The sequence below is a fragment of the Typopeltis vanoorti genome, chromosome 12 (assembly GCF_054136105.1).
Source record: "Typopeltis vanoorti isolate ZY-2024b chromosome 12, IOZ_Tvanoo_1.0, whole genome shotgun sequence".
Taxonomy (NCBI): domain Eukaryota; kingdom Metazoa; phylum Arthropoda; class Arachnida; order Uropygi; family Thelyphonidae; genus Typopeltis; species Typopeltis vanoorti.
In genome coordinates, this window is record NC_143560.1 from 22,179,990 (window position 1) to 22,193,235 (window position 13,246).

At 34.4% G+C, this 13,246-nt stretch overlaps 1 protein-coding gene across 2 annotated transcripts in view; it reads left to right on the plus strand.

Annotated features, from left to right (window-relative positions):
- Nucleotides 1–13,246, plus strand: part of LOC150100626 (myotubularin-related protein 12) — a 182,280-nt gene that overhangs the window by 33,394 nt on the left and 135,640 nt on the right. The window contains exons 3-4 of one of the 2 annotated variants that reach the window (XM_090401152.1): nucleotides 8,180–8,246; nucleotides 12,751–12,827. In XM_090401152.1, coding sequence (XP_090257278.1) covers nucleotides 8,180–8,246; nucleotides 12,751–12,827 — 144 coding nt within the window. The remainder of the gene's footprint in view (nucleotides 1–8,179; nucleotides 8,247–12,750; nucleotides 12,828–13,246) is intronic. The other variant, XM_090401153.1, reaches the window with a different exon arrangement.

The window sequence follows — 13,246 nt, forward strand, 5'->3', positions numbered from 1 at the left end:
CCTCATTCAATGCTCACTGTCACACACACAAAGTTAGTCAAACTATGTTAAACCGCTTTGCTTTTTTCACACTTACCACAATCTCAGGCAATGTATTCCTCTCACCAAGTAATTTCCATCGAAAAACTTACTTACCTCCCCCTCCCTTTCTCTCTCTCTCTCTCTTTTCTGCTATTATAGCCTCTTTTCCACCACAAACACTATCCAGTCTATGAAAAACTTCAAAATGTCACCATTTTGCATTATCCTAAACATATTTTCTCTCCTACTATATAAATTGGAAAAAAGTCAACAGACACTGTAGTGCAAGGAGCAAACAGCCTCCTTTTGCTGAGATGGCTGCAGCAAGCCTATGGGGCATACTTTCTGCAAGTATACAGTAATGATCGATGAGAATTTTAACCATCCTTCCTGTAGGCATATAATGAGGTCCTGGACTGCTGTGGGGCAAACATCCCTCGAGATGTCTGAAAATAGGAGTCAACCTTCTAAAATCAGTCTGTATTTGCCTTTCTGTTGGTGTGCTTGCAGGCACATGCTTAGCATTCCTTTATGTCATGAAGATGCCTTGGTGACAAGGCAAAATACTGGCTTGTAATTTAATTAGTGAAATAAATTTAATTATTACTTTTGGACATTGATCATGAGCATTATTGTTTGTATTTGTACTTTTTTCATGTTTTATTTTGTTATTTTCATCCATGTTTTTATAGTTGATTCAACATTATTCAAATTCCTGACATGTAACCTCAAGGGGTGAGTAGGATATGATAGTACTACATGAAAAATTTACATCATTACTAACTTCCTATCTACAATTTTCCTCCAGATCAGTCTGTTACTTGTCAAGACTCCAACATTACCAGATCTTATATTTCTATCTTTTAAGGCACTTTTTAATGTATCAATCTACCTATATCTTGGTCTTCCTCTGGATCTTTTCCCTGCCAGACAGGCAGAGAACATTTGTTTTGCTAATCTTTACTCTCCCGTTCTGTTTAAGTGACCATACCACCTGAGATTAGCTGTACTAATGCATTCCAGGATGCTGACAATGTCAAGTTCTTTCCTAATATTCTCATTTTTAATATGATATTACCATTGATGCCATCTGTTAATGCAGCCAATTTTCTTTGGACTCTCATATCTGTAGTCTCTAGTCTTTGGTCAAGTGTTTTACTTCTGACCCACCTCTCAGAACCATAAGTTAAAATTGGTTTCAACACCATCTTATATACATCTAATTTAGTGTATTGGCTATTTTCTCTCTTATTCCATATAAATTTATTCAGTTGACTTCCTACCATACCAGCTTTGTTAATTCTGTTGTCTATTTCCATATTTAATTTACCATCTTCACTGAAAATCGTGCCTAAGTAGTTGAAATGTTTTACTTGTTCCACAGGTTCTCTGTTCAAAATGCAGTTGACATTTTCAATGATTCTGCCTATTTTCATTGTCTTTGTCTTTTTAATGCTGACCTTCATACCATATCTATTACAACAGTTATTCAATTTAGTCAGGGAAACTTGTAGCGGATTTATTTAGAAGTATAACATCATCCGCATAAAGCAAAGACTTGACATTAATATCTCCAATTGTGATATCAGGTTTAATTACACTTTCCTTCATAATGTGATCCATATAGATAATTAATAACAGAGGGGATAATGAACATCTTTGTCTGACTCCAGATTTAACATTAAACCATCTTCCTGTAATTCCTTCAATTCTAGCTGCTGAATAACAACTCAAATAAAGACTAAGTATTGCTTGATGTAATGCCCTACTGACACCATACAACTGTAACGTTTTGAATAGCTTCTCTCTTGTCACCTTGAGATATGCCTTTTCCATATCTACAAAACTTAAATACAGATCTTTGTTATATTCCAATGATTTCTCAACTATTTGTCGTAAAGTGAAAATCTGATCCTGACAGCCTCTGTTTGGCCTGAATCCAGCTTATTCTTCTACAATTCTTCTCAACCGTCTCTCAAGTATACTTGCATAAACCTTACAAGGAACACTGAGTAGGGAAATACCTCTGTAATTCTCACATTCAGTTTTATTTCCGTTTTTATATATGGGTACTATGAGAGCTCGACTCCAATCATCGGAAATTTGTCCAGGCCTTCTGAACTATGCAGTGCAGTCACTGTAAGACTTTTATACCTCTGTAAAAAATAATCATAATTAAAATTCTGAATATTTTTACGTATTGTTTATGTTAGTATGTTTATTAGTTTTGTTTTCATAACACGCATTGCCGACACTTGCGATGTGCTCGTTATGGAAATTGTTTTTGCTAAAAGTGATATGTAAAGCAGTTCAAAATTTATGTACTTACTAGATTTGATCTTTGTATTACTTAAAAGAATTTGATTGTGGTTTGAAATATTAAGTTTTGTGTTTTATGAAGACATTCTCTTGTTGCTAATGGATACAACGTGTCAGCCATTTTACAGTACTTAGTTTCTGACTTTCGTGGAGTGCGCATGCTCACGGAGAAGTTTTATGGAGTGATTGACAGCCGACAAGAGAGCGTTCGGTATCTGAGTAACGGCTGTAAACAAGAGAGCATTCGGAAAGAATTTAGAACACAGGCCGGCAGATATTTAGGTTCGGAGGAACTTGAGTTTTTTTATGTGACAGTTGGAGGAAAATTAATAGTATATTCCGATAAAGGAATCGTGGAACTATTAAGTTTTAATGTGGAGTAAGTATGTGGATAAATAAAAGGGAAATATTGCTATAAAGCGTTTTAAAAGGAATATTGGAGGAAACACTGATTGAAAGATTTTTAGTAGATTCCGAAAAGGGAATCGTAGAACTGTAAGTTTTTTTTAATTGGAAGAGTAAGACTGTCAATAAGCATTTAGTGAATAAAAGAAGAATTTGCTATTTACGTTCTAAAGGAATTTTCGAGAAAACTCTGATTAGGAAGTTTCATCTGTATTAAGGACGCCAGATCTGACTATTATTTCTACTGAAGAAAAGAGAAAGAATTAAGTCAGGAAGAATTAATGTGTGTTACATAAGTGATGAGAAAGGATCCTGTAAAAATGAAGAATAGAGTCATATATCTATTGAAAAGGGCCTTGACAGAGAAAGAAACTGGCTATGAACATTTTGTGATTGTGCAAAGAAAGTGTTTAGTCTAGTCTTAAGTGTAAGTTTATTTTTAAAAGGCCTTGGATCCAATTAATTTGTAGTTAGTTATGTAATATTTGTTTGAAGTGTGTGTATATATATATATATATATATATTGTTTTTGTTATATTAAACGTGTTTATTTTGTATTTTGGTCTTGAGTCAGTGATTATTTCAATTCTGAAAGAAAGAGTTAAGATCATTGCACCAATTGGAGTGAACCCTTGTGCATATAATAACACATAGGTGCACTCGGAATTAAAAAAATAATTGTTAGAAACAGAGATCATTCTCTATGGTAGGAATTATATTAAGATATAATATCTATGAATACTCTATCTATATAAAAATCCACCAATTATTAACACCTCCATACTTGAGCATTTCTGGTCGAATAAATGCTCCTGAGAAAAACTCCTGCTGCCTTTTGACATTTCAAGCCTTTGATGGCTTTTTCTACTTCAAGTATGGATATGTATTCCTGATTCAGTGTTTTTTGCCACTGTGCTGTGACTGATTGATTCATTTAGCAGTTTTTCGAAGTAATTACTCTATACTTCAAGGATATCTTTTTCTCCTGTTTTCATGTAACTTTTGTCATCTCTAATTCCTTTTACAGCACTCGTTCATCCATTTCTGAGCTTCTTCAACAACCTCCAGAATATCTTGCCACCTTCTTGATAATTATTTTCTATGTTTTTACCAAGTTTTCCCTTGACTTTTGTTTATCTAGTTTTACACAGTGTTTAGCTTTCTTACATTTGACTCTGTATTCTCTTCTAAGAGCACAAGCTGACGTATTTGCCAAGAACTTTTGATATGCTTTCTTCCTATCCTTCATTGCCTCTTTAACTTCCTATGTCCACCATAGAGTTCTGATTTTTCTATCCTTGTAGACAACCTCACCACATGCGTCTCTGGCTAAATCAATCAATGTTTTCTTCAAGGCTTGCCACTGAATCTCCAAGGTTTGGTTCCTGTTCACAAACTCTTTCATGTTTTATTGAATAATGTTTGTGTATTTTAGTCTACAGTTCACATCTGAGAGCTGCTCAGCTTTTATTAGCTTTAAACTTTCTTACATGTTCTTCTTTTCAATATGAGATTCAATTTTATCCTTCTCAAGACTAAATGATGATCACCTCCAATTTCAAATCCTCTGTACACTCTGGTGTCCTGCCCCAAGGAGAAAACATCACTATTGACAATAACATAGTCAATGAGATTTTTCTTATTCCTTTCCTCTGCTCTCCATGTGAAATTGGGCACATTTTTATGTTAGAACATTGTGTAGTAATCACCAGTCCATGTCCTGAGCAGAAATCCAACAGGTATTTATTATTATTATTATTAGCTTTGTTCTTTTCTCCAAATTTTCCCAAAGTATTTTTGTATCATTGTTTTGAAAACATCAAGGAGAAAACATGTTTTATTGAATAATGTTTGTGTATTTTAGTCTACAGTTCACATCTGAGAGCTGCTCAGCTTTTATTAGCTTTAAACTTTCTTACATGTTCTTCTTTTCAATATGAGATTCAATTTTATCCTTCTCAAGACTAAATGATGATCACCTCCAATTTCAAATCCTCTGTACACTCTGGTGTCCTGCCCCAAGGAGAAAACATCACTATTGACAATAACATAGTCAATGAGATTTTTCTTATTCCTTTCCTCTGCTCTCCATGTGAAATTGTGCACATTTTTATGTTAGAACATTGTGTAGTAATCACCAGTCCATGTCCTGAGCAGAAATCCAACAGGTATTTATTATTATTATTATTAGCTTTGTTCTTTTCTCCAAATTTTCCCAAAGTATTTTTGTATATCTGACAATCATTTCCTACTCTGCTATTTAGATCCCTAACAAGGACCAACTTTTCATTTTTCATTGTGTCAGTTGCTTTCTCTAAAGCCTCAAAAAATTCCTCAACTTCTACCTTAGTGGAACCTTCTGTGGGACCACAGGCACAATAAGTCTCATTGTCCAGTTCCCCATTCTGATATCTGCCCACTTCACTCTACTTGAGATTGCCTGCCATTAAAGAAGATTAGACTCGTATTTAGTGTTGAATACTATGGCTACTCCTCCTTTTCCTTGATTGTCATTGCCTGAATCTAACATTTTGTTTATTACTCAGAAAGATCTCACCAGTTTTTGTCTTTTTTGTTTCAGTCACCCCTATTATGTCGATCTGGTACTTATTCAACTCAGCTAGCTCCATTTCTTTGCTATTCAGGCTTCTTATGTTGATAGTACCGATCTTGAACTCTGGTGATGTTGAGTTGGGATGGGTTTTAGAAGTTGTTCCAGTAGTAGCTGACTTTTTGCTGTTTGCCCTGGTTCCCTGGCAAAAACAACTGGTGCCTTGTTTCTTCAGGCAGTACCCCAGCTGACATGATATTGTGTCATGTTGTACCATCATTTTTTATTTTGGTTTAAGCCAATAAGAATACAATTTGGTCGGCTAAATCCCAAATTGCCAGCTCATCCTTGTTCGTTCAGTATCCAAGTAGATACGTGGTGCACCACGAGAAGGTGAGGATTGAAGATTAGGGCAGAAGCCATGGTCGGTTCTCCCCATTCCTTTAAAGGCTATGTGGAGGTCCCTTCTCAGTTATACAGCTTTGACCCAGAAGCACTCCTTGCAAGATGAATTTGATTAAACTTCTTTCAATACATTTTCAAGTTTTAATACAAAATGCTAATAAATTTTATTTAGTACTTCCCATTGCATGACTTCCAATTTTTTTGCTGTATTTTGAACCGATGGTTTTAAGCAGCTGGTTAACACAACAATCATGCAGAGCTTCCTCCCCCCACATGCACCCTATAATACCTTTAAATCTTTTGCAATGTCAGCACAGACGCGTTACATGTCGTTTTTTTTTTCAAGTTAGATAAATTCAAAAATATACATATCTGTGTGTGCAGTGAATGAAAATTTTCTGGCATAGATTTACGACACCATTTGGTTGGAAATTCATTTCACTCTTGTGAAGGTTTTGAGTCGTCACTGTTTGCAATAGTGAGCTTAAAATAGCACTGACTCTATATAACTTAGGCTTTGACTTTTCCAAGTTAGTGCATCATTTCTTTATAGTGGTGTTTGCTGTAGTGTGCCTACTGCAAAACAAAATAAAACAAAACCTTTAGTTAAATGAAAAATTTGAAAAGTGGATGGGAAGAGTGGAACAAAAACTTGAAAAAAAAAATTGGCATTGGGTTTCAAACTATTCATATCATAAACAGAAACAAAAGAAATTGTAAGAATTTGCAGCTGAATGTTGATAGGGGTGTAGATTTTTCCAAATGAGAAAAATCTAAACTCATGAAGATTGGATTATAAATCCTAAAACCCACCCCAACTCAACATCACCAAAGTTCAAGATCGGTACTATCAACATAAGAAGCCTGAATAGCAAAGAAATGGATCTAGCTTAGGAATTGGATAAGTACCATATAGGCTTGGTTCAGTTCAGTGAAAAAGGAGCAGAAGGAATACAGATCCATTCCTTTCCCTTTGGTGCCCAGATAATCAAGAATGCACTGTAACTGGGAAAACTGAGATGAGTAATGCTCTAAGAAGCACAACTCATCTCATTTGACTAAGTGTAGTTTTGCAGGTTGTGATGGAAATAGACATCATTTGAGGTTGGAACTTAAGACCACACACATTTGACAAGTGAATCTGAAAGGCTTTGAGAGGTTTGTATTTATCTACACATAGTCTATCTTTCTTTGCTTGATTTTCACATTTGTTGAAATGAAATTTTAAGAGATTTGGAAAATACAGTAATGAATTCTTTACTTATGCTATACAAAGAATTTCATTCAACTCCTCTGCAAATTGCCTTGGCAGTATCCCCCACATACGCTACTGTCACTCCTTCCAGGTATGTCTAGGAGAATAGTGGTAACAAAATTGTTACCACTAGTCTTGTTGACCTTTTACCCTACTGGTGTCATCATTAGGTTCAATCCAGTATACTATCTAGTAGCCAGTCTGTGGACCAACTGTATTCAAGCTGGATGTACCCTTGAAAAGAAAAAATGTTTGGTTTCTCCATCTCTAACATAATTTCAAACTCATCATATATTGCATTCTGGAGAAATGGGAGAAAGTAAACCTGGTCTCTTGAATCCAAATATTTTTTTTTTGCCACTTCAAGCTTTAAGCAATGTGGTGATATTACACCAGGCAGTGAAATTCATCTATCACTTAGTGGTACCTTATACTACAGAGGTATGACCTTCCCTCTGAGGGGTGTGAACGCCACATTTTGACTCCTTGAAATATTGTTTTCACTGATAAAGGAGAATTTGTGATTATGCTTTCTATTCTGAGATACTGCATGGTTTTATAGAAATTTTAAAAAATTTACATTTCAAGAAACAAGCCTTATAAAGAATTCATAAAAAACAAACCATTCTCTAAAATTTTGCTGTAAAAAAATTGATGGACTGACAAGTCTGTAGTTATATGTTAATATTCATTAATTTTTAAACATTCAGTAATAGCATGAGCCACTATATTAAGAATTAATCTTATATAATTATAAAAAAGATATATTAATTTAGTAATTAGGCCTTGAATGCAAAATAGCTTTTCTCTTTATTAATTTGCAAATTTATCTTGTATTTATCTTTCATTTAGCTATGTTAAAGATATGTAATTTTTTTTTTCTTTTTTGGTCTTGAATCACTAATTTCTTGTATTCTAAAAGAATAAAGTTTAAAGTTATTGCACCCATCAAATATCATTTCTTGCGATTTCCATCCCCCACTTATATCTCAATATGAATGCAAAGTTGTGTGTTAATTAAATAATGTGCATTTGACATAGTTGCATCATGTGTGTACACAAATTCTTCTTTTATTATTATACGTTATATTATTATATATTATCTCAAGATACAACTGTGATTACCAGATCTGGATTATGTTATGTACTGTACATGCTAAAAACATTTACTTATATCAGTGGGCATGTAATTCTCTGCAAATTCTTTATTTTTTTTTTTTTAGTACCAAAGAAATCTTTTGCTAGGAGAAAATGATATCTGTTTACTAAATGTTCAAGCAGTTTATCATGGTGAGTGAATATCTTTTGGTATTATCTTATGCTATCATCTTCAACAACTGATGCTTATGGCATGATGTGGAAGTTAGAAAATAAAATTGATGCATGTGTGAGGGAATCTGAAAAGTTCTGATAAGTGCTTAGAACAAAAATGATATTGCAACTGGTATATAACCACAAGAAACATACGAAGATATAAGAACATAAGTTACCTTCATAACTTTGCTACTAGTATGTTCTTTGTTCTTTCTTGTGGTTATATCTTGCTTTAATATCATTTTTGTTCTAGGTGTTTATCAAAACAAGAGTTGATTTTGAGCAACAATTTCCATTTTTTTTTTGTTTGTTTGTTTGTTTTCCAAGTATTATTTTCAAACATCCCATTTTTGTAAAGTATGTGATATTTTATAATGTATATCCATTGACCAGTGGAACCACATTAAAAAACAGTATTATCTGTCTTAAGTACAAAAAAATTATGTGTTGAGTCATTTGTTTCATTTATCTCACAAGAAGGGCCAATGCCAGTTAATTGGGATTGGCCCTTCACATAGCCTTTTAAGGAATGCAGAGAACTGAGCAGGACTTCTGATCTGATCAGTTCCAATCCTCACTTTCATGTGGTATACCTATGTTAGTCATACCTATTTAAATAATTAATGAGGAATTTGGGATTTAGCCACCAAATTGTATCCAATATTGGCTTTAACCAAAATATATGATGGTACAACATGATGAAATTTCATCCATAAGACTTCCTGACAAACATTGAAAAGACAGCTACTGGAACAAACTCCAGCTTAGACCTAGCCAGTTTGGCTATACATACCTTTAGCATACTTGCAGATATTCCATCTCTCCCTATTGCCAAATTCTTATCCAGGTGATGCAACAGCTCTTCATTCTCATTCTCCTGTAACTCTATCCAGTGTAGCAGTAGCACTGTGCATCATGTTACATATGACTAATTTGATAGATCATAGTGAAGTGAGCACTCATTATTTGAACAATTTGTTTTGCTTCTGACACAAGAGAACATCTGTATTAAAAAAAAAAAAAAATGATTCTTCCACATTCATTTTTCTTTTACATGCAACATAGTGATAAAATTCTTTTGTGTTGTTTTTAGCCTGCATAGCCAATTTCTTTTCATACTCTGATTTAGCTTTTCATATAATACTCAACTTTTCAGGCCAGCGCTTTTACATATTTCCTACATATTTTACATATTTTACATATTCAATGTTGGTATACTTGGGCGATTGGGCTGAGACCTCAGCCCATTTGCCCAAGAATACCAACATTGCCTGCTAGGGGGCACCATTAGGACTTTAGGAGAAAGAATAGCTTCCTGCTTCGTCCTCATTTACTATTTGCTGTGCCTGTGTGCACGTGTCTTGCTCACAAGTTCCTGTTAAAAATGGCAACGTGACGTTGCCGAAATAGTGGAAGTGTATTAAAAATTTATTTTAATATATATCCTAGTCTATGTTGTTATTTCCCTAAGCTATTTAATAATAATGCATAACCAACGTCTAAGCCTTTCCGCTAGAATCATGATACCAAAGATAGTATTCTCTCCTAAGTTGGTCATGATTTTCAGCTTTATAGTTCAGGATGTACAGCATGTAACATTTTAATCGGAACATTATATAATTAGCTTCTTCCCAGAAAAGTACAATATGATCACAGTCACCAACTGCTGGTAAAATAGTCATATTCTTCAAGAGATACCGCTTCTGATGCTATGAACAAATCTAACACTCTTTTACTTTGAGTTTCTTTTTTCATGTGCTGCTTGAGAAAGTTTTCACAAGAATTCAGTAAATTCTGCTTCATTCTTATCATGAGATTTCTCTTCTATCCAATCAATGTTTGGATAATTACTCATAATGATCTTGTTTAGTTCCCATTAGGGTAATTTGGTAATGCATTTCATTATCCCCCTGCAACTGAACTGCTAGGTCTCTAGCAACACCTGAGAATATATTTTATCCTGTTATTTTCCACTTCACACCAGATAGCCTCAAACTCACTGCTACATGAGCATTACCATTATGGATTTCATGCATTTCTACCCTAACTGAACTCGTCATGTGATATCATTAGTAATACATACTTCCCCTGCTCTCTTATTCAGCTCTTCTGTTGTTACTAAAAATGCTAATACCCTTGACACTAGATTCCAATTATAACATCTGACTCTGGTAAAGAGCTTTCACTAATGCTGATAATCTTAGGCCATGACGTATTCAATAAAGTATGTTCCTCATGCTTCTGCCATTTGTGTATAGACAATAACAAATTACCACTTGTCCTTTTCTTTTACTTAGATATGCAGTTTGCTTGGTCTTGTATACCTTTCTCTTTTTCCCTTCCTAGACACACTCAGATGGTCTGCACCCAAAGTGTCCATTTCTGTCTCTTTGCCTTTATCATAGGACATTGAGCATGTAGAAGTCCTGAACTGCTACTGCTTTTGACAAAATTATTATTTTTTCAAGGAGGGTATGATTTTAAGCACACAGTAAGTTAGATCAGGAGATGGAAGTGCAGATCAAAAAATTCTGATAAACTTCAAATCATTCTCTGTTAGATATATCATGACAAATATCACATGGGCTTCCATTGATAGTGAAAGAAATCCATTGCACATAATGTAACACAACAGGTCTCTCACCTGAGTTAGAGACTTGTTGAAAACATTAACCAGCTATTTATCGTTGCTCACTGTAGCAGTATACAATGAAGAGTGATGAGAGGCCAACTGAAAATTTCTGTTTCAGCTTATCTCTAATTGTAATAAAAATATTTGGTGATTTTGTAGAGATGTGATGTATAACAGTAAACAGTTCATTATAAACTATCCACATTTTCACATTAATACATTTTTAGCATCCTTATAGAAAGGATGCTAAAGATTTCTGAATATCTTTTTATGTCCACACATGAAAGGTCACAAGACCCATACCACTACAGTGTCATGTGTGGGTAAGTGATTCAGGAGAAAATGTAGCCTGTTGATATATTTCTTAAAGAGTGGGAGGTTGTATTCAGTGGTAAAAACTGTATGGGAGAGGTTGTTCTAAAGAATAGAGGCAGACGGAATGAAGGAAGCTGATGAGAAGTTAGTTCAGGTCATTCTGAGCTGGACAGTGTAGTATATGTGTTGGCCAATGGCTGCTTTAGTTCTTACATGGTTAGAAGAAAGTGAAGGAATGGTAACAGCCAGTTCAGAGGAGCAATGCCATTGGAAGTACCTACAGAAAAGGCACTGTGCCTGTGATACTGACTGAAGGGAGTCTGTGAGGGAAGGATCATCCATTAAGTGGATTGCTCTCTTCTGAATATCATCAAGAATTCTTAAGGAGGTCTTGGGTGTTCCACCCTAAATGTGGGAACAGTACTCCAAAGTTGGACAGATCTGAGACTTAAAAAGTGTTATGAGTTGAGAGGAAGAGAAGTAATGTTTAGAATGGAAACAAAGAATTTTAGAGGCTGAGCAAGTAATATGTTTGTGCCAGGATAAACAGGGTGTGACAGTCAACCCAAGAAGAAAAATTTGATCTCAAAAGGAAACTGGAACATTATCAAAAATGAGATGGGATGAGATAGGATTTTTCTTGTGGATAAGAAAGCAGGCTTGAGTTTTTTTGGCATTGAAATTTACCAAGTTGTCTTCATCCCATTTGAGGATGTAGAGGAGGTCAGTGTTCAGTTTACTGGTTATGGAAAATCTCGAAGCATCTAATCTTAGTGTACTGCAGGGTTTAATAAATGAGGAATGAAGAGTACTATCATTGATGAAGCTGCGTATAGGATTTGAAGTCGGAGAAAGGAAGTAACTGAAGTAAAGAAGGAAGAGTGCAGGTGAGAGCACAGAACTCTGAGGCACTCCATCCACCATGACATATAATGAATAATCAGTGAGGAAGCTGGGAATCCAGTCACAGAGTGTAGAAGAGAAGCCATAAAATGGCACCTTGTTCAGGAATGAAGGAATGCCTATTTAGATCTAAATAGGCATTCCTCTGAAGATTTGTGGGATAGAAAGTTAAGCTGATAGGGCAGAAAAGAGGCAATGTGATAGGAACATATAAGTTACTAAAGAGGTTTTAAAGAGTACATGACAAAGAAATTTTCCAATACATTACTCGATGAGAGAGAGAGAGAGAGCGAGCAAGGGATCACCCTTGGAAGTTATGTAAGAGTGTAGTTAGTGATTGTGTTAAGGACTAGATTTTTGCTTGGCAACTGAATGACTAAGAATATGATAAGCACTGTCAGTAATGGTTAATGTGGGCCTCTCAAGACTTGGCACTCATTAGAGATGCCATGTCATAATAATAATATATATTAATCCTTACTATAAATCTTTGTTATTCATAGGTTTTTAAACTTTTTCCCTTCTTATAGTTTGAAAATTAACTATATTCGAATGAAAATTGACTACACATACATCTGTGTGTGCACGTGCTGTGGTTTACAAATGAGGATAATTTTTTTTTTTTTTAAGTGACTGGTGGGAAAAAAAAGAAATTGGCTGCTAGCGCTCCTCTTACCTATATTGACATTCTTGAGATCCACTGCAAGGTAACTGTATTAAAACTAATAGTAATTATAATGATCTTGAATTTATTATTTATATAACAATAAACTAATTCTCTCTCTCTCTCTCTCTGTTTCAGAATGATGCAATTCATTAATAACAGTACCCTTTTATTGTTCTGTTTATTCCTTATTCAGATTCTTGGTGGGATGATATGAGTAAACTTATTAACTTCTTTGAATTATTAATATCTGTGAGCTACATATCTCAAAAAATTGATTTAGAAAAGTAAAAAACTATCTGCCATTAAGATGCAAAGATCAAGTCTTTGATAAGAATTAATGTTCCTAAGAATCATTGATAAGAGATTATCATGATTTTAGAAAGCAATTGTTTTAATAGAAGTTAATTTAAAAAAAAAAAAAAAACTGAGTCACCACAAAAAGATTCCTGTTTTGTAGTT